Genomic DNA, 25,297 nt, shown 5'->3' with positions numbered 1-25,297 from the left:
TTTCTTTCTTTCATTCAGCGAGCAAGCGCTTAAAATAACTTTTTGGCCCATTTTGTTCTTTGCTGGGTTTTGTTCTTCGCAGAGAGGCGCAGTGGCGTGTCCGCCGAGGGGGGGGTGGGGAGGGGGAGGGGGCGTCTCTGCCACCTGAGCCCATTGCCCTCTGCTCCCAGCAGCTCCATCACTCAATGCCCCACTCTTAGCCCCCGGCCGCACCTGCACCCCAGCCACGGCTGACATTTGCCCTCTGCCCTGCTCTTAGCCCCTGTGCCCCCTTTCCCGGGCGTCTCGTGCAACTAGCATTTCATACGAGCCTTTCTACTAGTCCTAGTATTTCCATGGCTGTGCTTGTGCACTGCGGAAAACTTAATCTCTTGATGGATCGCAAAACCCAAAAACTAAGAGCCCTACGTCCCGAATTTCCAACATTGCGATGCCTTTACCACGAGAAATAATAATGGATCATTTTTGTTTTCATTTCATTCGAGTTTGATTACTTTTTGATTCGAAAAAAGTCATTTCTGGTTAGAGATTTTTCTTTTAATCGAATATTTCAATGGAGAACAAATGTTCCGAAAAATATCTCTATAGAATAGCCTTTGCAAAGGTCCAATATAATTAAATATCTGCATAATATCTCCACTTAGGATAGGCCAACGTCTTGGTAGAACAAGAAGTCCTGGATATTCAAGTAGAAAATAGTCCAAATATCTTTCAAATGTCTTTTCAAATCCCAAAAGATAAGACTTTAAAAGACTTTGAGAAAGACAAAGAGTCATGACCACACATACTCGTATAGAAGTCCCACAGAGATGGTCTCCTTAGAGAGTTTCTGCCTTTATCATCAGCTACCACAGCCCTAGAACTCCATAGACTCCATCAGACTCCACATATTCCTGAGGAGCGCTTTCGGAGCACCCAAACACACTTCTAGCAACACATTTAGGAACTGTCGTTATTACGAAATGGTTGCTATTATATTTTCATGGCAGAAGATGCCCATCTTTGGTATTTGCTTGCTCCAAAAACTTCAAAAAATATTAAAAATCAAAAACAAACGAAAATTTACTACAAAAAAGACCAACAATTGTTGGTTTCCTTTTTAAGAATATTTATACTCGCTTTGAATATCCTTTCTTTAGCCCATTCCCTGCAATATGGACACTCGCCTCATAGAACCCATGGGAAATGGGAAATCATAAGAGTATTCCACCCCCCACCATAAAGTTGGTACCAGTTTTAGGATGGGAAAGAATTTTATTCCCAAAACAGAACACTTAATCTGCTAGATATATGTGTATCTTTTAGCACTGCCTTTCCGCTAAAAACTGCAGAAAACCCCCGAAGAACATCAAGCTTTTTTATGCATTTTTGAAAGTTGAATAAAAAATAAAGCGATTTCGTTTGAATTAAATGCCAGCCTCGAGCAATCCCAAGCTATCCAAAAAGTAGGGGTATTTTTCGGGCAGTGCATTTATGAATATTTAGCGACTGCTCGGCTCTGCTCTGCTTTTGGGTCCTTTCTATTATTCTGCCATATTTCACAATTGTTGCCGTGGTATTTAAACCTGCACTTATTTATGGCCGTGTGTGCAGTCCCCCCCACCCGTCCGTGCCCCACCCCCACCCCTATGTGGCCATCGGCCCCTTTAGTTGTTATTTTCATGCTTGACATAAATTATGCAAAATGCTGGCTGCATTTGTAATTCTGATTCCATTTTGTGTGCTGCAACTGTGACTGCAGACAGCTACAGGGGGGTGGAGAGGGGGCACACTGTGTGGCAAGATAATAACTAAGGGAAACATTCAGTTGCCAGCATTTAATCCCGTCTAAAACCCCTGCTAATCCCCATTAGAGGGGGCGGGGACTCTTCTCGCTCTCCAATCAATGATCATCAGAACAGCCCAGATATGTGGCGTGTGGCACAGCTCACTTAACTGGTGGCAGCATGCAGCATGCAACAAATACTCCTTCTCATAATCTCGGTTACTCTGCTCAGATGAGCATCCCATGGATCCCAGGCGCTCTTTAGTAGGAAATTGCATTCATAAATATTGCGTATACGCCACATGCCACACACACACAGGCGCACACACACACTCCAGCACCGACACTCTTAAATGACAATTTATTGGCATTTGAAATGCGTCTCCATACATATTTGAGGCCGGAGATAATTCTATTTGTTTTATTTACTTCGAACCAGAGACGAAACGAAGACGAAGACGTGGCCGAGGACGAGGACGAAGTTCGAGGCTCGAAGGAAGACTCGTTTGCCGCTGGCTTTCTCCCGGATTTACACGCACGCGACGAGCTTCAGACCGCAACTGTTGTCCGCCGTGGCAGGCGCTACGCTTTTGACTGATAAATCCCTGATTGAAGGATGCTGCAAAAGGGATGCCTCGTTCAACGTTCAACCGGCTTCAGTCGGGGACGCTCTCTCTCTCTCTCGGGCTTTGCCACTGCGTCGGCGCTGGCAAAAGCGCGCCAAAAAATTCATTCATGAAAAGTCTCCGCCGAGAGGGGTTTGGGGGGTTGGGGGGAGGAGCCAGCAACAAGCTGGGGAAAATTGAAAAATTGGTTGGAAAAGTTGAAGTTTAAATTATGCAAATTAATGCCCAACATGAAACTAAATAATTTGCAACTGTTTTAATGAAAAATTCATTTATCCTGGCGAGCAGGAGAGCTGGCAAAGGAAGGACGAGCAGACACTGGAGGGGGAGGGGGGGATTCGCCTTTCCTGCGACTGAATCCTGGCCAGCACAAGGCAAGGACACTCTTAATTATGGCTGCATTGGGCCCGGGAATGCCCTGCATGGGGGGCGGGGGCGGGGTAGGGGATGGGGCTTTTCCCAGCTGCCCTTTTTCTCAGCTTCGATTACGGAAGATAATTTGATTTCGCCTCCTTTTGGCCATCGCAAAAATTGCAATTAATTTCTGGCCAGCCTTTCTTCGGAAAACCTTTTGCAGAAATGTTTCCAGAGCCAAAGATTGCAGAGCACCAAAGCGATGCCTCAGATATACACGAGCTCATGGATTCCCGGCCAGAATTTGAGATTGGATTGCGACTTTTGTTTGGGTGCTGGAGGTGCTGGAGGCTCCCAGAGGTGGCAAATAAAATGCAATTACACCGCAAAACTCAATTCCAAGTGTCAAAAAGTTGCACTGCACTTAAGAAGTTAGAGAGGGGGGGGGAACACCTCCATTTACCCGTCACTCGAGGTGTTTGAGCAGCAATGAAAGGCCAAAGTTGAGGCAGAAGTAAAGCGGATTACGTGCAATTGTCGACTGTCGACTCCTGGCTCCTCCTCCGCCTCCTCCTCTGCCTCCTCCTCCAGCCTCCTGCCTCCTGCAGACCCGAATAAATTCCAGATTTGACAGGCGCCCGATCTGGGGGATAATTTATAGTCCAAATGGATGATATATTGGGCCTCGCGTTCATGTTTTGCTTATGTTTTGCCCGTGAAACTAATTTTCCAGCCCCCCCACGGCCCACGGCCCACGGCCTGGCCTCCATTTGCATTTTAAATGAGACGGTGAAGGGGGAGGGGCGGTTGGCGGGGGGCCTGCCAACTTTTTACAATGCCACTTCGGAACTTCTCGCCGCTGTGGCTGTCCCTCTACGAGTCCTTCGGCTACAGCGTGTGGCCGGGCACTCACCGGCAACTATTTTTGTTTGTGTCTCGTGTTTCGCTCTTTGTTTGCGGACACTTGGCAAATTGGCAGCTCGCAGATGCCACACGGCAGAGGGGGGAAGCGGGGGGCACCGGGGGGAAGTGGGAGAAGTGGGGAATGGGCTCTCTCCCCAGGTTCTCGTGGCGCACACGGCGTATGCGTAATTTAGTGCTGCAAATTTGCACTTTTGTGACTTGTTTAGAGATACAGATACGGCTGTGCCCTGCTCTGCCGAGGCGGCGGCAGAGGCAGCACTTAAAATCAGAAATTCAATTATCTCCCACCCACCCACAGACACCACAGACGCACCACGCCCCCAAGGGGAAGGGGGATAGGGATGTGGAGGCCCCTCCATGTCTCCATTTCCATTTCGCACGCACTTTTCACACCTGCGTGCCTCCTGCGTGTGCCCCCTGCCGCCCCCTCTGCTGCCTATTCAGATGTTGACAAAGGTGGGAGGGTTGGGAGGGGCGTTTGGGGCTTGTGGGGCGTGTGGAGTGGATGGGAGTACAACTTTATTGTTCCTCCGAGTTTTTAGTTGCCGGGAAAGTATTATGCCCCCCCCTTCCCCCTCCTGCCACACTTCATGCCACGCTTCGGCCAGGGGGATTGAGATGGAACGCCAGAGATATAATCGCATAATGGAGGCCCCTCTTCGAGTGGATCCATCGCAAATCTCTTCGGCTCTGCTGTCAGAACAATTTAATTATAATTTTCTTCGTTTTTTTCGGTGGAAAATTCATTATCGTCGGCGGGAAATTAGCTTGAAAACAATTAACACCTGTTCGCCGGCAGCTGCTTCTGGCAGGAGGCTCCGCACTTCAAAAACTAACAACAAGCAGGCCTTTAATGGTGGGGGGGGGGCACGCTTTCTCCCTCTCCCTCTCTCTTATTCTAATGAAAAAAGTTGCACAAAAAAGTTTTCAAATTACAACGGAAATCCGTGAAAATCCTTTTAACAAAGCAAAACATGACCATCAAGGTGGGGCAGGGGCAGGGGCGGGGGGCACGGCCTGGAGTCGGGATGATGATGATGCTGCTGATTATGATGGCGCTTTAAACAGACTTCTTCCATCTGCCGCAGGGCTCTCCCCCGCACGTGGCAGGGTCCATGCCGCGGTTTACCGCCACAGAGCTGCGGCTGAAGCTTGTAAATTGATTTGGTGGCACAGCTCTGGCGAGGCGACAACCGCGACAGTGAAGAAAACTATGTGCACACCGATGGAGGCATATATTTGCAGGACGAAGCACTAATCAAAGTTGTTTCAAGGGCAATACAGGCCTGAGGAGAGCTAGGAAATGAGTAGAACCTCTCAAATAGTCACGAAACACAGCTGAAGATTCACTCTTGGCGGCTTAAAAGATACAAGATACGGCGGTACTTGGATGGAGGCACACTCGTGGAGGAATGGAGCGGAAGTCTTGGTGGAAAGAAGGCCCCAAACAGGCAGATTCTGGGGCTGAAAGAGCTTTCACGACTTGGCAGCGCAGCAAAGGCTTGAAGGAGTACCTTTCTAGCACCTTTCTGTGGATCTATGAAGCATTTGCAGTCACTCACGACTCCTCACGACTCCTCACGCTGCTCACGCTGCTCACGTTTCATGCCACATCACTCTCCCACTGCCAGCCCTAACAAACCGCAGTGTTCAATCTTGGAATACATTTCCACGCACTTTCCAAACTTTATTTATTGACTGCGGCTGAGACGACTACACCTCGCCCTCCCCTGCCCTCCCCCTACCCCTCTGTGGTGGCAACAACAGCCGCTGCCTGCCGTTGGGAAACTTTTAATGAAAAATATTCAATTTTTCAGGTGTTGCAAATATTTAACATTTCGCAACTTTCGGCGCGGATGAGTGGATGTGTGGATGTGTGTGTTCTCCCGTTCTCCTGCCACGTCCACACTCCACCTGCGGTTAGCGAGTGGTTTCTGCCCCAGCCCCAGCCTCCCCGCCCCGCCCCACCACAGCAGTGGAAAAAGGTTTAACCAGGGCATGCAGGGGCCCCCCAGAAAGTGCGGTGGAAAAAAAAACCAACTCTGAAGCATTTTAAATGTTAATTAAGAATGGAACGAAATCGGATAATTTGCATGTGCCCCCGCCCCATGCCCCTCACCGCTTTGGTCGCTAATAGAATTAGGTTTTTGTTTTCGGCCCCTCAAATTCTATTAGCCAGGCCCCAAAAACCGCTAGAGAGGGGTGGAGAGGGGGTGCAACGGCCCTGAGCTAAGGCCAAATTGAAGTTCATTCGATTTGCGCTGCAGATCTGCAGCTTTAACTCGATTTGGCTTCGATTGATTGACATTTGTGCGGCGGCTTGATTTGGTTACAGCCACACGTTTCGGCCCTGAACGACGCCACTCCCACATGGCAGCCCCCTCGATGAGGAGGGGGGTGCTCTGGTATGCTGCTTCGTGCGGCACAGTCGATGGACTGTTGAGTGCCGGCGGTGGCAGGGCTGCTTTTATATTGCACGCGCCAGAATCTGCCGAGGAAGCCTTCAATTTGTTTCAATCTTGTGGCAGGCAGTCGCTCTCTGGGAGATATCTCAGAGATAGCTCTCTCTCTCTTTTATCTCTGACTGTTGCTGTCTTTTTCTAGGCACGTAAAATCACATTCCGGCCGGCTACAGGGTATATTCTAAGGAGGGTAAGGGCCTGCCGGTTGTATTTTGGGGCATACTTCGGGGAGAGCGTCTGAATATGCAGTGAAATGCAGATTTATTGCTGGCTGGCTTCGGTTTTTAAAGAATTAATCATGCACAAGACATGTAATTCGTTTATATGTCTCTTGGGAGCTCCCCTTTGAAGCCTTTGCTCCTGCACTCGAATCCAGCTTTAACTTTCTCCATCATGCACAAGCAATAAATGTTGTTTTTGGTTTCTTGGGGCCTGTACTAAGCCTCTGTCTCGAGCCTAGCGCCTTGTCATTGGCTTCTGGGGCCCAAAAGCGATCACCAGCTGCTTCCACGGACATTCTCTTTGGAAGCAATCGCTTCCGCGTCTCCCTGGGCCCTTGAGAGGTCCTTCCGTGGCCAACTAGAGTCCTCACCTTACCAGCCCTCATCCCAAATCTGGGCATGCCGGCTGTGGGCTGTGGGTAAACAAACAACAGCTGTGGCCAGGCCAGAGCTTCCTCTTAGCCCGTACACACACCGCTTTATGGCCCTCAAAATAAGTGCCAACCATAATTCTGGGACTCTCTCGATGCCATAAACCCCACGCCCTGCCATAAACGTGGCAGAGGCTGGCGCCTGCGCTGTCCGTCCCAGAGAGCGGGCCGGAATGTGCGAGCAGGTCCGCAGGCCAGGGCCGTGCGTGCGAGCGGGATGCATCGTAAACAAAACGATGCAACAGCCTGTGCCTCGGAGCCTCGGAGCCTCGGAAAATTCAGGTATTTCCGTCTCGGCGCCAGAAAGAGATGGGTCGTAAACAAAGACAGCTGTCTTTGGTGTCATTGTACTGCTCTGACAGAGGCGGCCGCCGCACCGTGCCACACAGAGCACAGCACGACATCGCGCAACGTGCGCCGAGAGTGTCTGTGCCCGTGTCCCGGCCCGGCTCGGCCCGGCTGAGTGGGTCAGGTGCAGGCGCCCCCCAAAATCCGGTATGCGCCAGCTGCGCGTGACTCGCCTTCCTTCTCAGACGGGAGACGGGAGACGGGAGACCTCCGCCTCTTCGGTGTGTCTCTGTGTGCAAGTTCTGTGCAATTTTTAGACCCAATCGACTTCTTGTGCCCCTCGAAGACTGACCCCTAATTGGCTTTTGGCTTTGACTCTGTCGCTGGCTCTTATGTAAGTCAACCTTTCCTCGGAGAAAGACAAAGAGGAAGAGAGAGTTGTCGCTGATCCATCACGCAATGCCCTCCGCACCCCCACCCGCCCCCTCACTGGCATCAGTCTTCGAGCTGCTCATATATTATGGAAATTGGCCCTATAATAGGGGCTATCATTTGTGGCTGTGCCTCTGGCGGCAGCTCATTTATTTTTGAAAACATTTTGTGCCGTTTATAGAACCCTTGCCCCCTGCCCCTTGCCCCCTGTCCCCTGCCCACTGTCCCTGCTGCACCTGCACTTCCCTCTAATTAAAATGACAAATCGGTAAACATACAAAATGCCTTCTTCATCTTTTGGGCTGGCATTTGCTGTGCCAACGAGGCGTATGCGTAATCTGCTCGTCTCTGGGTCTCTCTCACACCCTTCGGCGCACAATTTTCCACTTTTCCACTTAAATTTCTATTCGCGATCCACGCAAGTCATGCCGCAATCATTTACTTGAATTATTCCCATGATGAAGCGGCCCTCTGAATGACGGGGTGGTTTGGCTTTAGAGAGGGCTTTGGCATTGGACTAGAGGCTAGAAAGTTCTAGAAAGAGACAAGAGAGGGTTTGAGGGGGAGGGTAGGGATATCTAGCCTTGCTCTTACTCGTCTTTCCAGTTTGGAGCCGAGTTTTGGCTGGTTTTCGCGGTGGCAAGCCTCTTAGGAGAGCAGTAGATTCCCTGTGATTCAAGTACTTTCGGGTACAGAAGATAGGTTCTTCAGGAATGTATCTTTACGATTCAAATCTACTCCTAAATGTACACCTTTCCCTGCTGAAGTGGGTCTCCCTTGCCTTCCTCCAGGGTATTCCCCAGTCGTTCCCCATGCCTCCCCTATAATTCCCATTCCTGCTAAATTCTCTGTGTATCTCGTCTGGTGGCAATTCTTCCCGAAACGAAAGATTTAAAGTGTGTCAAAGTGCAATAAACAATTGTCGTTTGTTTTTGGGTGTCAAAAACTGGGGGGGGGGGGGGACGTGGGGGGGGGGCCTCTGCCAAAGACATAAACGGAAACAGATGAGGGCACCTTCTGACGCGCTTTCGCTGCCGTCATTAGTCGCCTCTCCCTCTCGCACTTGGGGCGGTGGGGCAGGGGGCTGGGGGCGGAAGAGGGGGAACCCTTACGTGGCAAAAACAAAGCCAAAGAAATGTGACAAACGGTGAAGGGGGACGGTGAAGGGGGACGGGGGGGACTGGTTCTTGGTCCGCCATTGCTTAAATTAAATTTATTGCTCACTTTCCGTTCAATTGCCGAGCCCAGCGGACATCGAAGCGCTCACTTGGTGGCCATCTGCTCCTCCGCCTGAGATCCGTGCCGTGCTCTGTCGTGCTCTGCCGCGTTTAAATAGCGTAATAGTCGCCGTATTCGACGATCAGTTAAGTTCGAAGGCGCGCGGCATACCGGTTGCAGTTTTCACTTCGGTTTCGGATCGTTCGTGTGGTTCTCGCTGGTCTGCTCGTCGAGGTAGGGCCTCAGGGATAGCCCCATTCCTTCTAGAGACAACTTAAGCCCCTTGTCGCCCTTGTTGCATGCCCAACCCCTCCTCCCCCCCAACCTAATTCGATTTGCACCTGCCCGCCCTGCCGCATGGCGTTTTTTCTAGTAAACAAACCTTGAGGTCAAACCAGAGCAAAGCAAACCCCCCTCTACCCCTCTCTGGTGCAGGTAGAAAAGCAATCCACTACAACGGCTACAGCGGTGCAACGCATTCTGAAACTGTTGATGCAACGCCAGCAGAAACTGCTGCGCCAATTGTTCCAACTGACTGCCTTGGCAAGACGTTAAGCATACGCACCGGTGTACAGGTGTACCAAACAAAACTCAAGCGCGAGAGTGCGACCAGTGAAAGGTGAAAGAAAGGTGAAAAGTGAGTGCCAAGTGGGGATACATCAAGGAGCGGGCCATTAACAAGCTCCATCCTGGGTAATCTGTGGTTAATCGTTAAAGGTGAGTGTTTCCCCCAGCGAAAAGCAGTCGAGGGAAGAGCGGAAGAGGCAGCCAAATATAGTTATTAAACATGCATTAGTCGCCGCGACCTTCGATCGGGCCATCGGGGGACTCGTGCCTGATGGCAATTTATTTCAAAGTGAAATCCAAACGAATGGCCCGAGTGACAGGCCATCCAAATGCCGCACACTCGATTGATCTCCCATCCCATCCATCCATTATCCCCCCCCCCCCCAGATCTCCTCTGCGTGGCCCCAATGTCAAGTTCAAGTTCGAAGGGGGGCCTCTTGGGGCTCTGGCAAGTGCCAATAGATTGTCGCTCTGTGGCAAATCAAAGCAATGCTGACAGCGGACAGTCGTTGCAATTATCTTAATTATCTGCGAGAGAGAGGATCGTTGGGGCTGGGATCAGGGTGGACGCCGAGCGTTTTGTTGTGGCCAGGGGCGAGTGTTAAATATAGCATTGCCCTATTGATTTGGCCGTCTGCCCAAAAGATGGACAGTGGACAGTGGATGGGGGGAGGGGGTGCCCCCTCACATGATTTATGAATGACAGCTAACAAGGCGCGCTCTAACGGATCGATAAGCGGCCACCCCTTGCGCCCAGCCCCCAAGGACACTCCAATTGTCGCCGACTCGCTTGAATCGATTAAGCGGGGGGAAACGGGGGGAGGCGGGGAGGGGCGACTGGCATTTGCGTAAGCCGCTCGCTCCACAAGCGGAATTTTCCGCTCCATTATAATTATGGAGCGTCAATCAGATGGTGGGGCAGGCAAAGGCTGCAAGTGCGTGCCGTCTCCATTTCAATTTCCCTTTTCATTTTGACATTTGAAAAGCCGGCTGCCAAAAGAGAGAGAGAGAGAGAGCACGAGAGAGCATCCTCGACTCCTGCGACTCGCGAGAGAGCAGAGTCCTGTCCATAAAAGCGGACCGCAGACGCGAGAGCCGCACATTCGCAGGAGGACGCTTCGAGTGAACGGACTTTCAGTGGAGCACAGACACGGGAGCAGAGACAGAGACAGCGACAGAGAAATAGCATAAAAAGGGCAGTGTGAATAGTGAAAACGAAAGCGGAAAGAAAGAAAAGTCTGGCAAACACTGGAATCACAGAGGCAATCCCTTTGACCTGCTCCAAGCGCGAGGCCCGGCTGACACAGATTCCACAGGAGACTCCACGGCCCCTGCAGCGACTGACCTGACCCCAGGCCCCCCCCGCCCCCACTCGAGTGGCACGAAAAAATCGATTATCCATCGCCGAAAACTGCAGCAGAGAGTGCAGCGAACCGCGACTGACAGCAGCAGCAGCTCCTGGCCGAAGGTCAGACACAAGTTCCAGAGGAGGCAGCGTACCGGGAAAGCCACAAAAACGGAGCCATTAACCCACCAACGAGACTCGACAGCGGTACGGCACTCTGGCACCGGCCACACGCAGACGCTGAGGGACAAGAAGACAACCCCCCACCGGTAGGAGCCCCCCTGAGGAGCCCCAGCAGCCACCAAATGGCTTACCTAATCAACATTCTCAAGTTCAATGTTAAGTATCTCAAAAATCAATAATTTGGAGGCACACTCGCAAAGGGAGAACCGCACAGAGAGCCCCCTCTCCCTCCCACAGGACCGCAGGACCACAGGACATCCCCCCGCACATCGTTTGGCCATAAATATTAACGTGATTCTGATTCTGATTCAACAATAGCCAAGGAAAGGCTCCCGTCTCGTCTCGTGTCGTGTCGTGTCTCTCTCTCTCGCTCTCTTGCCCCCCACCCCCCGTCGCATCTGTGGTGGCGTCTCGCTCTCTGGCTGCCTCTTCTACTGATATTCTGCTGTGCTTTTCGCTGCGCTGCATTCGATTGCGCGTCCGCGGACAATGGAAAGGTCTGAGAAATTTTCAGATTACCTCTTTGCCAAAATGGGTCCTCCGAATGTGACGGCCTCCGTGCACGGCAGCGAGCTGCCGCCGAAGACCACGGAACGAAGCGACGCCCCCCTCGAGCTGACGGGCTACCGGAAGTGGCTGAGCGACAATCTGATGCTGCTGGTGACGCTCTCGGGTGTCCTCCTGGGAGTCACACTGGGTGCGTATGGCCGCCCACTCGAGCGCTCCTCAAACTCCACTCTTTCCCCCCTCTCACTCTCTCTCGCTAGGCCTCTCGCTGCGTCCGTTGCATCTCCATGGGGACTGCATCATGCTGATCTCGTATCCGGGAGAGCTGTTCATGCGGGTGCTCAAGCTGATGATCCTGCCGCTGGTCATCTCCAGCCTCATTGCCGGCTCCGCGAGCCTCAATGCCAAGATGAACGGCAAGATCGCCCTGCGGACGCTCGTCTACTTCGCCAGCACCTCGTTCTTCAATGCCGCCCTGGGCATTGCCCTCGTGCTGCTCATTCATCCCGGAAATCCGGATATGCACAATAACGACGACCGTTCGACGGACAAGCGGACCGTCAATCTTCTGGACAGCCTCCTGGATTTGGGCAGGTTAGTGAATCGAGGCAAAGTCGCGAGAAAGTTAATCGTTGAGGAAATCGCATTCAATCCGCCTCTAAGTCGCGTTAAAATCGCTTTCAAGTCGAGTTCTGGTGGCGTTCAAATCGCCTACAAGTCGCGTTCAAGTCGCGTACAAGTCGCGTTCAAATCGCGTTGAAGTCGCGTGGAAGTCAGTTCTAAACCGGTTGGGAAGCAGTGCAATCTTACCCAATTTAAAGCGGTGTCACGTTTATAAGCAGTTATTCAAGCAGTGTAAATGATGTGAAAATTGAATACAATTGAAATGGCAAGCAAAACTTGCCTAATTGGTAAACCTATCACCCAGTCGCGCTGAGTAAATGGCCTATATTGCATGAAAATAACTTACAAGTTGAGCTAAAGTAGCGCGGAATTTGTAAGGGAATCGCGATGACGTTAACTTTTATTTTTAAACTGTGGCGCAAACAAGTTCGGTAAAGCAGTATGAAAAGTGTAATGGTGGCGCCATCTACTTGTCGCTGAAAGCTCACCTGAGCTGCCAAGCAGTTCATACAAGCAGTGTACTCAATCATCACACAGCTTCAGGCAGTGCAGCAAATTCCGCTTAAATTTGAATTCGAATTTCCAAGAGTCGGCTATCCATTTCTCTCATTTCACTCTTCTCGGCCCAACACTTTCACTCGCGAATAAAATTATTATTTTTTTAATTTGCTTTTAAGTAGTGCAGAAACTGTGCAGAAATAACTTGGCAAAGTATCAAAGGAAATCCAGCCAATACGTGTGATTTAACCGGTTGCTTCAAGCAGTACACTCCACCCGTTGGAGAAAGCAGTTTAAACAAGCAGTAGCTAAGCCGTGTACTGCTTAGTAATGTGCATTATTGAACGTTGAAATTTGAATTTGAATTTAAAATTGCAAGGGCGCGACTGTCCATTTCTCCCATTTCTTTTCGCCTTTCCACAGAAACGTATTCCCGGACAACCTGTTCCAGGCGTCGATCCAACAGGCCCACACCGTCTACCTGCCCAAGCCGAGCATCCTGCACGCCTTCAACGAGACGATGAACGAGACGGCTGTGCTGCTGTCCGGCGGACTGGAGGCGCAGCGCCAGGCCGACGAGCTGGACGAGGTTGTGCTCGTCCGGGATGTGCAGTACCGGAGCGGCACGAATACGCTGGGCATCGTGTTCTTCTGCTTGGTGTTTGGAACCTTCCTGGGGACGATCGGCCAGAAGGGGCAGGTCGTTGTGGACTTTTTCGCGGCCATCTTCGAGGTGATCATGAAGATGGTGACGTGCGTGATGTGGCTGACGCCGGTGGGGATCAGCTCGGTGATCGCTGGGAAGATCCTGAGCGTGGACGACCTGGGCCTGGTGATGGCGCAGCTCATCTGGTTCATCTTCACGGTGGCCGTCGGCGTGTTCCTCTACCAGTTCGTGGTGATGCAGGCCATCTACTTCGTGTTCGTGCGCCGCAATCCCTTCAAGTTCTACGCGGGCCTCATCCAGGCCATGCTCACCGCCTTTGCCACCGCCTCAACGTAAGCCATTTCTCTCTCTCTCTCTCTCTCTCACGCTCTCTGTCTTGCTCTCTGTGATAGCGATAGCGAGGGTATCTGTGAGATCTCTCGAGATCTGCGAACGTCTAACGTGCTACAAGTATTTTTCCTTCTTCTTGGTTTCCGATCCGATCCGATTCGATCCCTGATTTGCCCCCCGCCCCGTCGTTGTTACGTTCTTGTTATGAAAACTCTTTTGTTCCGCAAACACCTTGAAAACACTTGAAATCCACCCAACATCTACATCTACACTACACCAATCCTGCCACCACTGCCACTGCAACCACTGCCACTGCAACACTGCCATTGCATCTGCCACTGCAACTGCAGCGCTGCTGCCCTGCCCATCACATTCCGCTGCATGAACGAGAAGCTGCGCGTGGACCCGCGGATCACCCGCTTCGTCCTGCCCATCGGATGCAACATCAACATGGACGGAACCGCTCTCTACATCGCGGTGGCCTCGATTTTCATCGCCCAGATGAGCGGCATGGTGCTGGGCTTCGGAGAGCTCCTCACAGTGCTGCTGACCTCCACGGCCGCGTCCATGAGCTCCGCGAGTGTGCCGAGCGCTGCTCTGGTGCTCCTCCTGGTGGTGCTCACCGCCATCGATGCTCCTGTCCAGGATGTGACCCTCCTCTTCGCCGTCGACTGGTTTGTGTAAGTCCTGATCCCGACTCTCCTCCTTAGAGCTTCGCTTCATTGTGTCCTTTGCTGCAGCGACCGCATCCGGACCACCAACAACATGCTGGGGGACTGCTACACCGCCGCCATCGTTGAGGAGCTGTCGCGCAAGGAGCTGATGGCCCTGGATGCCGCCGCCGTCAATTATCAGGTGGGTTGTTGTCCGACTTACCCGATGAGTTCATTAATGTCTTCCCCCTTGTTACCAGGACATGCCCGCCGGCACTCCCAATGGACACAGCGAGGTCATGCTGGAGGGCCAGACCGAGCTGATAACCGACTCCGTGGTGGTGGACATGAGTGCCGTGATGAACAACGTGAGCCTGCAGCAGGAGCAGCAGCACAGCAACCGCAGGGTCTAAGGATACCCCAGATGATCGCCCCCGTTCGTCAGTCCCGTAGCAGCCACCAGCAACAGCACCACCAATAGACCAAATAGTGTTCCCCCGCAAAGCAAAAGCTGTTTTGATATCGATCTGAACAACTATCGACCGTGAGACTGTCGCATGAGTGACGAACCCGGAACCCACCCGATACCAGAATTTATTCCCCATTTTTCCTTCTTTGGACTCGAAGAGAACTCTCGGCCGTCGAGGCGCTGCTCCTCCGAACACACGTATATATCGAATATTCTCTCACCTAGTAGTCGTACCCGTAACCGTGCCCGTAATCGGATACGGGTGATGCAGTAGCACATACATTCGGACTGGCAAAAGCGAAGGCTTCTCTATGGGTGCTCTAAGTATTCGTGAACTGATTTCTGTGTTACGTTGTTTTGTTGCTTATTTCTACGATTATATATTGTGTCGTGTGTGTCGTGTGTGTGTGTCTGGTGCATGCACCACCGAATGCGAAGGTTGTACTACAAGAAGCTGGATCCTAGGTTTACTTCTAGTTTTAGTTTGCGGATCTGCTGGTCCCTCACTTTTCACGTTTTTGGTTATACCCGGATTACCGATCACCGATCACCAACTAGCGATTACCGTTTACCGATTATCACACATGCATTCGTAGACTGATAGCAGACTTAGTTCACTAGCGATAGCGATAACAATTAAACAATTAAAATATATACACCCACACATATATCCGCATACGTATACGCGTAGGCGACAATTACTAACCAATATCCAACATTCGATTTGTACGCAAACGCCGAATACAACAACAATAAATGTTATTATACCATTAGTTACATATACTTCTGTTAGAGGTCGGGGTCACCACTTTCTTTCAAGAGGTTGAGGCTCTCTGATGGGCTGATTCTCGTGTCGGGGACTCCTGTGTCTGCAGCATGCTTACATTTATCCATTGAAGTACATTATGTATTCTTTTTCGAGGTCACCATTTTCTTTCAATGGATTGAGGCCCTCTGATAGGCTGATTCTCTTATGGTATGCATGTCTGCCTTGGACTCCTGTGTCTGCAGCATTGATGGGGCTTACTCACATTATATATTCTTTGTCGGGGTCACCATCTTCTGTCAATAGATTGATGCCCTCTAATGGGCTGATTCCGTGTATCATGCATGTCTCTCGGGGAATCGTTTATCATCAGGTATCGGGGTCACCATTTTCTTTCAATAGATCTGCTGATTCCACTGTATCATGCATGTCTGTCAGGGACTTTTTTTCAGGGTAATACTCAGAGTTTCCTTTGTCCAATATATTCCGCATGATTTTCTTTGGCCATTGATGGAGCTTATGTCGGGGTCACCATCTTCACCACCATCTAGATTGATGTCCTCTAATAGGCTAATTCCCTAATTCCCCCCCCCCCCCCCACCCCTTATCTGAGTATCTTGTATGTCAATCGGGGTCTCCTTTGTATGCAGGATGATTCCCTTTATCCATTGATGGCGCTTAAGTCGGGGTCACCAACTTCGGTACCCATCAATACCGTTCTTACTTCCATTTCCATGGATATCTCCATCGACTCTTGTATAAAATTAAATAATTAAAAACTTAAACATGGTTTGGGGTCACCATCTGCTAATCACCTGTCAATGGCTTGAGTGTCTTCATATTCGTGCACATTTGTATCTGTTGTATCTGTTGTATCTGTTGTATCTGTATCTGTATCGGCGAACGGAAATTTGCCTATCAACATGGCCATAAATCTCGCGATCGACGGGTGAGCAGTGAATGAATGAATCATCTGCACATGTGTACGAGTGCCCGTAAGTGCCATAACTCAACGCCTGCACTAGTTGTGGCCAGTGGTTTGCACAAGCGGACCAAATCGGGCCTTATATAATTATATAGATACGGTCATAGGTGCATGTGCATATATGAATACATTAGAGGGAATCGGGCCAGGCCGGGCCAGAACCAGGCCCTGGTAGATAAGGCCCTGTTTTAGATCTGAAATCTGGGATATGGGATCTAGAAGGAAACATTCGATCTCTGTGTATCTGCAGCCCCGTTCCATTCGATTCGATTCGATTCATGTCAGGTGTCAATCTGCCTCACTGTCTGCACTTGAGCCCCACTGCCGAGTGCCTCGCAGCAGGTGAATGAATGAATCAAGCGCTCGATCGGCGGGTACACAAATCTGCAACAATAATGCGAACGCGAATGCGAATGCGATACGGCACACGAGGTGGCAATATTTATGGAGATGCCAGACCGGGCGGCCTCTGTGTGTGGCTGCATGGAAACGTATCTAAGAGATTTGTAGTCGTCGTCGCATTCAGAAGTGCGCAATTGCAAAGTCGAGCTGTCGGCCGCTGAGCCGCTCTTGGCACCTCTTTAGCCGCTCTCTGGCCCCCTCTGTGGCCTCCTCCACCTGTCCAACTGTCCCACTGACTGAAGCTGAATGCTCTTGTGGCTGCTGCTGCGCGTTGGCTGGGACTGCGACTGCGGCTGGCGTTGGAGTGTTTGGCGTCTGAAGGTCTACTTGGCAGCGGCTTTGGAGTGTGTTGGCGTTGTCGTTGCCCCCCTTTCGCCCAGCACCTCTCCTGGGCTGCTGTCGCTGGCTGCTAAAATGAAATACGAGTGCAAACAGACAACAACATCGAAGGGAAAGCCATGGCCACAAGTCGATAGTTAGATACTCTAGGAAAGAGATCGTCTCAGTAATAGATAGATCTTTCCCCCTGCGAAGTCTTGATCCAAATCCAAGGGATACTCCTCAATGGCTCTACTAATTCCACTTCTTCCAGTCTTTCAACGAGAGAGAGAGAGACTTGGAGGAATGCCTGGTCCATAAATGGACACTCCACTCGATTCCCCGTTTCGTGACTCTCTCTTCCCCGCTCTCCCAATGGATTCCCCCCCACATTTCGGTTCGCTTGCGTGTGACAAAGTTCGTGATCGGCCCATTGGACCCAATATAGGGCATGGACGGGGGGGGTACGGGCCCAGGGAAGCTTTGCTCGCTTCCATTGTGTGAAGAGACACACGGCGGCTGCTTGACTTGCGGCGCATTTTGAAGAAGAATGGCCAAGACGGCGGGGGGAGCCGGAGCTGTGGCCCCTGCTCACGATATATATCGACACTTGTGGCACATATGGCATGCAGAAATATCCACATAGAGTCGTAGCTGCTGCATTCGCGGCATTTGCATAAGCCCGGGGCTAATTAATTCAATTAGAGGCAAAGTCAAAGCAAATTTCCGATGGGGCGGTTTCACTTTCGCACTGCTGCTTTCGGCCCAGTCGGAGTCTGAGCCAGGTTCTGGGACTGGGCCTGAATGATTGAGCACTGGCGGAAGTTGTTCTCGTGTTGACAACGACAGCGCGCTTATCTCCATGACGATTGACTGGGATTGACTCTGATGGATGCAGAGGAAGGGGGAGGGGGCACACAGGTACAGGGGCCACTGCTCGCTTGGACATGAGTTTATGGGCAATCTGCTCGTCTATAAATTTGCAATCAACTTTTATCAGGCTGGCATCCCAGAACGTGCCTGCACTAACGTTTCTATTCACACGCTGCCGATGGCCATCGCCAAACGGGATTGGCCCCCGTGCCCCCCATCCCCTCCACCTCCTGCTGCTGCTGACTCTCCCGTTGGAGTCAATCTCTGGTTTGGTGTGACTTTGAGCGGTGATAGATTGGCCCACATTCGTCGCGTTTCGACCGCTGTTGCTGGTTGCCTTCCTTCCCAGCCCCAGCCACTGCCACATCCACATCCACATCATCATCATCTGTGGGGCACTGCTATTCCTCGCCGGATTGGTAATCTAACCAAATTACTGTGCTGTTCACAAACACGTTCTCTAAACGGTTTCATAATAACAACGCGCTCCTCAAAAGAATTTCCAGAGGCGCCCCCCAGCCCCCCCTCCCCCCCGTCTTCTCATGCCTCTCTCTCTCTGGAGAGAGGGTATCTCTGCCTGTGTGTGTGTGTGTGTGTGTCTTGGCCTAATGCAAATTGCAGTAATAATTGGCCTATTATGCCACAGAATGAGAAACAGAGATGGCTAGAGAGAGGCAGTAGGCCTCCACCAGTAGGTCGCCACCACCCAAGCCCAAGGAGAAGGTGGAGGCATTAGAATACCATTTAATACTGTGTTTTTCCTTGGCTCAGGGGTGGGGAAGGGTGGGGAAGGCTTCTCCAGAGAGGTGCATCCCACGGAATCCCAGGATCCGAGCCGATCCGATCCGATCCGAGCAGTGCCTTGCATATTGCGCTCATTAATTAGCCGACATTGCAAATTAATGCCTAATCAAATTTTATTGAATTATAAACCAGTCGGCATTCGAAATGCCAAAATGCAGAGGGGTGAGAGGGGGGGATGAAGGGAGGGAGGCCCGTCTGGTAATTAATGTGCACTAAAGCGGCCAGCAGGCATTAAAATTAATTTGATTTTGTCAAAGGCCACAACGCGCATGGGAAGCGCAATCCCAATCCCTCGGAGAACCTTCTCGCCGTTCGTCTAGGCGAAAACTACCCGAAATGGAGGTGCCACAAGAGAGTGGGCCACCGACTGGGGGATACCCTGTAGAAGGGAGGGAGAGCCACAGGGCACTTCTTCCACGAGGAGAACGAGGAGACGCTGCCTCGCGCTTGAAGAGACTCGATTGAGATTGGATTCCTCTCTCTTCCTGTCTTGGCACCCTGTAGGGTATCCCAGGGCCCCTATATGAGGAGCCACTCGGCAGCGGATCGTTGCAATTTTAATTAACTGCCCCGTCGGTGCATTAAAATTGTTTTGACTTTGTTAAATGCTTGCAAATCGCAAAGCGACATGAAAATTTACGCGCCAGCAGCAGCAGCAGAGGCACCACAAGATGGAGCTGTGCATCTGTGGCAGGTGGAGAGAGGAGTGCCAGTGGCAGCAGTGGCAGTGGCAGTGGCAGATGAGCAGAGCACAGATGGCTAGATGGCTAGATGGCTAGATGGGAGCCTGAAATCGATACCCTGAACATGCTCTCGTACGCGCACTCGGATGCGAATGATTCGATGCGGACATTCGCCATTTAGTTCGGGGGCTGGTGCCACAGATGCCACAGATGCCGCAAAATACCGCAATCAGGCGGCAGCCTCCCAGCCTCCCTCCACCCCATTGTTCCTCGATGCCCCAATGTTTCTCGATGTAATTAAAAATGCATTTGCCATAAGGAGGGAGAATCGCGCGTAGGCCGCCCCGTCCATCCATCCCGGTAGGAAGTGGATGCCACTCCACTGTGGCGTGGAGCCCTGCCCTGCCCCACCGCAGTGCAGTGCAGTGCATCGGTAATCGTCGATCAGTGCAAATTGTCGTGAATTAGTCGCACGGCCAAATCTATGACATTACCGAGAGCCAAAGCCAGAGCCAAAGCCGGCACTGGGGGCCGGGCACACATTAAAGTGCCGCCGCCCGCTTTGGGGTCGCATTCGGGCCAGGCCAAAACAAGAGAGTGAGAGAGAGAGAGAGAAAAGTATCGCATCACACATGCGCCGTGTATGACGGAGGAGCTCTCCTCCACTCCATCAGCACTCCACTCGACTCCACTCCATCGCTGGAGCGCTGCACGCGTGAAATGTCAAAAGCTAAAAATGCCATTTGCTGTGCTCCAATCACTCGTTAGCCTTTCGCGGGCTACACGGCCAGAAAAATGACAGTGCATTCCGGGCGGAGGGAGACGGCAAGAGGCCTGAAAGGCTTGTACTTGGATTATTTCTATGTTTTTGGGTATTCTGGGAGCTAAAGATACTCCAAGATGGGGTCATTCCTTTGGTTCATTGAACTATAAACCATGGGTAGAGGAATTTCTGAGAAGAGACCTTTAAATCCCCAGAAAATATAAAGGAATATGTGCTTTAAAGTGGCTAAAGGACTACCCTGAATTGGTGGCCTCTTAGGGGCAAGGAGGCCACTGGAAGATGCCTCTTAGAAGACGCCACAGGAGCTACTGTCCTATGCGAAAAACACCTCGATTCTTGAGGGCTTCAAAGTCCCAAAAGCCCTGCCGAGACGCTTCATACCCCTAACCGGATAACCAAGGGCCTAACTGGCCTATTCGTGGCCCCTTGAGGGTCGTTTGGGTTAACCCTACACCACCTCTAAGGTTTCCCTAGACTATTCCTTCCATTCCATGGCTATTGATGGGCTACATCGTCGCCTCCATGAAGAAGAGTAGTAGCTGTAGCTCTAAAGCCGAAAGAAGCCTCTCCTCCAATGCCTAGTCATGCACACGACATGTCTGGACAGCTCTCTTCGAGCTCTTGCAGCAGGACGTGTCCTGCCACCCACTACCAAGTTTCTTTCAGTGCAGCCCCCGTTCGATGGCCACAGGGGGACGTATGCAAAGTGCCCATGATTTGCTCATTGTTGTCATTGTCCGCTGCGCAGCCTCACACGCAACAAAACAAAGAAGCAAAAGCCCCACTAGTGCTGGCTGGTGGCTCAATGGATGGCTTATGTGGCTGCTGGAATGGACGGCTGGTCGGCTGGTCGGCTGGCAAATGTAAGCGTTGCACATGCAGATTGGCCAAAAGCGATAGCGATAGCCTTTTTATTTGCCTTTCGTCTGTTTTCAGTTTTCTGTTTTCATTTCTGCTGTGTTTTCCGTTTGAGGCTGAGGCAGAGGCAGAGGCTTTTGGCCGTCTTCTGGAGAATGGAGTTGTTGTGGCCGCCGTACGGCGGTGCCCAATATGTTAGCCACAGATGAACAATTTCCTGCGCACCATCGCGCCGCACCTGACGGCAGACAGCGGCCTGCGGAGAGTGGAGACGGGAGACTGGAGACTGGAGTACTGGCCGACTCCCTCGGCCTAAGCGGACGCCTGGGTTCCACATTTGGGTTCCATTTTCGGTTTTTGGGGGCTTCGATGAAAAATTTGCAAATTGGAATTATTTATTTATTGATGCATGTTTGATGTGACGCTTTTGCGGAGAGTCTGTAGCCCCCAGACATAGATCTGGTCTCCCCTCCCCATCCTTCCCTTCACTCTCATGTAACGAATGGGATTTTTTAGCTGCGGGCCTTCGAGCGAGGGGGGGGGGGGGGGGGGGGGGGGGGACACATGTGTGAGAAATTGCTGTTTGTTTTATGCAAATGATCATCGCTGCATGGCCAGGCATTGGACCCGCTCAAAGGCAGAGACAGACACAGAGCCATTCGGAGGCCGTTCCAAATTTCGGAGTGCAATTAAAAACCGAAAGTGTGAAGGAAGCAATAGATGCAGCGACGACCAGGCGACCAGACCAGCATAATGAACCGACTGGAGGCGAGCCAAAAGAAGCGGGAGAGAGGGTGGAGAGAGGGTGGAGGGAGGGTGGAGAGAGGGTGGAGAGAGGGTGGAGATATCTTCTCAGATCTACCCGGAATGGGCTTCACTTTCTACCGTGGATCCAGCATCTGTTCGGGCATGGACAAAGGGAGTCAGGGCAGGGTCTTTCCCACAGCTCAGCTCAGTCTCAGGACTTCCAAAGAGCAGGCCTGTGCCTCTGTCACTTCTTCTTGGAATCCCAGAAACCTCCTCCTTCAGAGGCGGTGCTGGAAAAACAGGAAGCTGCCTCTCATAATCTCTCGCAGCACTTATCGAGCAGCCAGCAAAGGTGTTTGCACTTCCAGAAGTTTTCAGTTTTCAGTTTTCAGGCAATTGCGAGTTTTCGCAACTTGCATTTGTCTGGCGCCCGACTGTCTGCCACACGGCCGCCCAGCCTCCGTCGAAGACACCCTGCAGGGTCTCTTGGACAGAAGCCTTCTGTTTGCCGGAATAAATTAGCGTGCAGCTAATAAGCCCGGACGCTGGACAGCAGATGGGCGATGGGTGGAGTCCGGGCTGACCCAAAAAGCGGGCCCCAGCATCGGGCGTGCAGATTTCCCGGCTGGCTTGGGCTTTTCCTCTGTTCTCGTTTCGAAGGCAGCTGTCAAAAATCGTTGGCCGCCTTGCCTACCCTTGCCTCCCCACCCCACCCCTCTGTGCCGCCGACAATTCACACATTTTGCTGCAAGCCAAATGGCAAATGGAAATGGAGATGGAGACGGCGATGGAGATGGCGATGGAAATGGAGATGGCGATGGAAATGCTAACTGTGTTTCGGGGGAGGGGGTTTGGGGGCATCGGTGTTTCCTGCTCGTTTGACGCGTTGATTGCCATGCGGTACGGTACTCGTATTCGTATTCGTACTCGTACATGCGGCAGCACAGTAGCCGGCAAGGGTGTCAGGCCTCGTCACCGACTCCATGGCGGCAAGGGATGAGGGTGGGGCTTTGGCAATTCTCTGATTGATGAGCCATTTGCATGTTTGGCTTCCAGGCAGGGCCCCCTCTCCCTCTCTCTCTCTCTGTCTCTGTCACGTGAAAGTGTTGGAGGCCTCGGCGCTGCGACCACCTGGTGGGGTCCTCTGGAGGTCAACAATGTATCGATCAATAGCCTCTATGATTAATTGGCAGCCCATCTGCTGATCCGCTGATCTGTTGATCTGCTCTGCTGGTCTGCCATTCTTTGTGCCTGCAATTAACCCACTGACCGCTGGCCATCGACGGGTTTCCTATTTGCTAAAACTAAGGCTGTCATTAGCCGCATCCCCCCCTCACTCCCCACTCTCGACTCCCGATTGGAATGAAGTCGTTTTCCTGGTAATTGCAGAGCCAGAAGAAAGTTTTAATGAGCCCTGGATCAGGCGGTTCAATCCATCCATTTTGCCTAATGTTTGCCTGTTTCGCTGGCAAACAATGCTGCCCCAATTCGCCAAGCATGCGCCCCATGGCTGCCATGGGATCCAGTGGTCGGTGGGGTACCCTTTGCTCTCGTGGCAACTTGTTTCGCAGCCGCTTCTCATATTGTCACGTACCGGGCGGTGTCAAAAGTGCATGAAAATCGTTTGCCGCATTGACTGTAATTAACTTCTTGACTCGATTTGACTCTGGCCGAAAGAGCGGCACGGAGTGGAGTGGCCACCGTGTCGTATGTGCAATGGCGGGTGGGGGGGGGGGAGACGGCGATTTCAGTTTCGTTGCAATTAAAATTCCTGTCCAAACGTCGATTGGAGCCTGGCCCCGTGGAATGCGTGCGCGGCTTCCAATTCCACTTCCAATTCCACTTTCAATTCGATTTCAATTTGTGTTTGATTACACGGCCTCCCCGGCCCCCCCGGCTAAGTGGAGCCCCGCAAGACAATGCACAGCCCCGTCGGTGGCTTAATAATTAAAATTATTTAACACGGTCTCGCTTGGGTCTCTCCTCCGCCGCCTGCCTGCCCGCAAACTGGCTTCCAAATGGCATTGCTCATACGCCGCGTCCCCCAAACTGGCTGTCAGTCCGCAGAAACTGCAACTGCAACAGCGAACAGCAAACAGCAACAGCAAACAGCTGTAGCCACCGAAGCGACGGTGGCAAAATAATTTGCATAACCCGCAATCTGTGTAATCTCCACGGCAATGGGAGTTTGTGGCATAAATTAAATGCAAAATGTCAGACGCGACTCTCGCTAGAGCCGAAGGGAGGGAAGGGGCGGTAGGGGGGCAGCGGCAGAGGGCAAGGCGTGACCCCAATATATCAGCAAGAGATGGATCTAGTTCACGTAGAAAACAAAGAAGGAAGGTCCTTCCAAGTAGGAAAGGAGGGTCTGCAGGATAGGAAAACTTCTTTTAAAGACTCCAAGAATCATCTCCTCATCAATCAATCCCAGAGTATCCCTTCTAGACGTTCTCTTCCATCGATTCTTGTTGGTTTTCCAGGGCTGCCAGGGGCCCTGCCACTTCCACCCACTCCCTGGCTCCCCCTGTTCAAGATGCCTCCACTTTTATGCCCTGTGAACCCCACTGTGCCACAGATTTGTATTGTCACATCGCGCGGTCGTACAAACAGCGCTTTGTTGACCCAAAGTTGAAGGCACTTCACACGTCGCGGAGACAACTTAATGCTTAATACTTATTGTCGCGTTGCGCCTTAATCTAGATACACTTTGACTAACAACAGCTGCAGACAGCCCCGGACAGGCACACCGAGTGGGTGAGGGGTGGGGGGAGCGGTGTGTCGCCCAGCCAATCCCCCAGCAATCTTCAAAGCTCGTGCTCGTCCGGCAAACAGCACAAAATTGAGTGGCAAAAGTTTTTCCTTCTCTTTTTGTTGTTGTCACGGCTGTCGCCCCACAGCCTGTCCCCCCCTCCCCCCATGCCCCCGCACACACACACACACACATGTGCCACAGGCTGCCGCTGGCCGAGGAGGCTGTCAGTCCTGTATGACTTCCACTCCCGCTTCAAACCCAAACCCAAACCCAATCCCAATCCTCTTCCTCGTCCGCCGACTGTAAATCTGCATGCGCGTCGCGGTGTCAAAACTTTTTTAAACAAAATAATTAAATGTAGAGAAGAGGGAAGCCTCAACAGGCCGCAGAAACAGAAAAAGCAGCAACATAAATAGTTGCATGGTTTGTCTGCTGCCTCCTGCCCCCCCGCCCCCTGGCCCCCACCTGCTGCAAAAGCCCAGGCTAAGAAATCCGCTAGAAAGTCATGTTCGTGTGCCGAAGCTCAGAGAATCAGCCGAAAAAATGCGCTGCCTGCTGCCTGCTGCCGACTGGAGCTGACCGCGTGATCCGCGGACTCACGAGTGCCGCATCTCCAGAGAGCAGGTCCCCGGTGTCACGGCATCATCTCGAATCCTGAATCCCGACTCGGCCATCGGCCGTCGGACGTCTGCAGTCTGCAGCCTGCTTCCAGCTGCATAATAATTTATGATCGCGTCCAAGATGTGGGTTAATCGTGTTTT

The 25,297-nt window shown here is 51.8% G+C and overlaps 2 protein-coding genes across 3 annotated transcripts in view; one reads left to right on the top strand and one right to left on the bottom strand.

Annotated features, from left to right (window-relative positions):
• The window catches only part of LOC6595364, a gene marked incomplete at its 5' end in the record, with an annotated part of 151,781 nt that overhangs the window by 119,334 nt on the left and 7,150 nt on the right, over positions 1 to 25,297 (bottom strand). The window lies entirely within an intron of this gene.
• On the top strand, positions 8,786 to 15,341 carry LOC6595452 (excitatory amino acid transporter). Of its 2 annotated transcripts, XM_026988838.1 has the most exons (8): positions 8,786 to 8,955; positions 9,157 to 9,438; positions 11,331 to 11,513; positions 11,584 to 11,917; positions 12,869 to 13,444; positions 13,793 to 14,122; positions 14,183 to 14,297; positions 14,356 to 15,341. In XM_026988838.1, exons 3-8 carry the CDS (start codon positions 11,348 to 11,350, stop codon positions 14,506 to 14,508), a joined length of 1,674 nt encoding a protein of 557 aa, XP_026844639.1. In that variant the 5' UTR covers positions 8,786 to 8,955; positions 9,157 to 9,438; positions 11,331 to 11,347; the 3' UTR covers positions 14,509 to 15,341. The 2 variants fall into 2 exon arrangements, with proteins under 2 accessions (XP_026844639.1, XP_002020588.2); XM_002020552.2 differs by lacking the exons at positions 8,786 to 8,955; positions 9,157 to 9,438 and having other exon boundaries at positions 10,354 to 11,513.

The sequence above is a fragment of the Drosophila persimilis genome, unplaced genomic scaffold (genome assembly GCF_003286085.1).
Source record: "Drosophila persimilis strain 14011-0111.01,24,50 unplaced genomic scaffold, DperRS2 tig00000191-arrow-pilon, whole genome shotgun sequence".
NCBI lineage: Eukaryota > Metazoa > Arthropoda > Insecta > Diptera > Drosophilidae > Drosophila > Drosophila persimilis.
This window is presented reverse-complemented; position numbering and strand designations above follow the sequence as displayed.

Coding starts and splice junctions, on each gene's coding strand:
- LOC6595452 (XM_002020552.2), top strand. CDS start 11,306: ATGGAAAGGTCTGAGAAATTTTCAGATTACCTCTTTGCCAAAATGGGT. Junction 11,514..11,583: donor CCTCCTGGGAGTCACACTGG/GTGCGTATGGCC, acceptor CTCTCTCGCTAG/GCCTCTCGCTGCGTCCGTTG. Junction 14,298..14,355: donor CCGCCGCCGTCAATTATCAG/GTGGGTTGTTGT, acceptor CCTTGTTACCAG/GACATGCCCGCCGGCACTCC.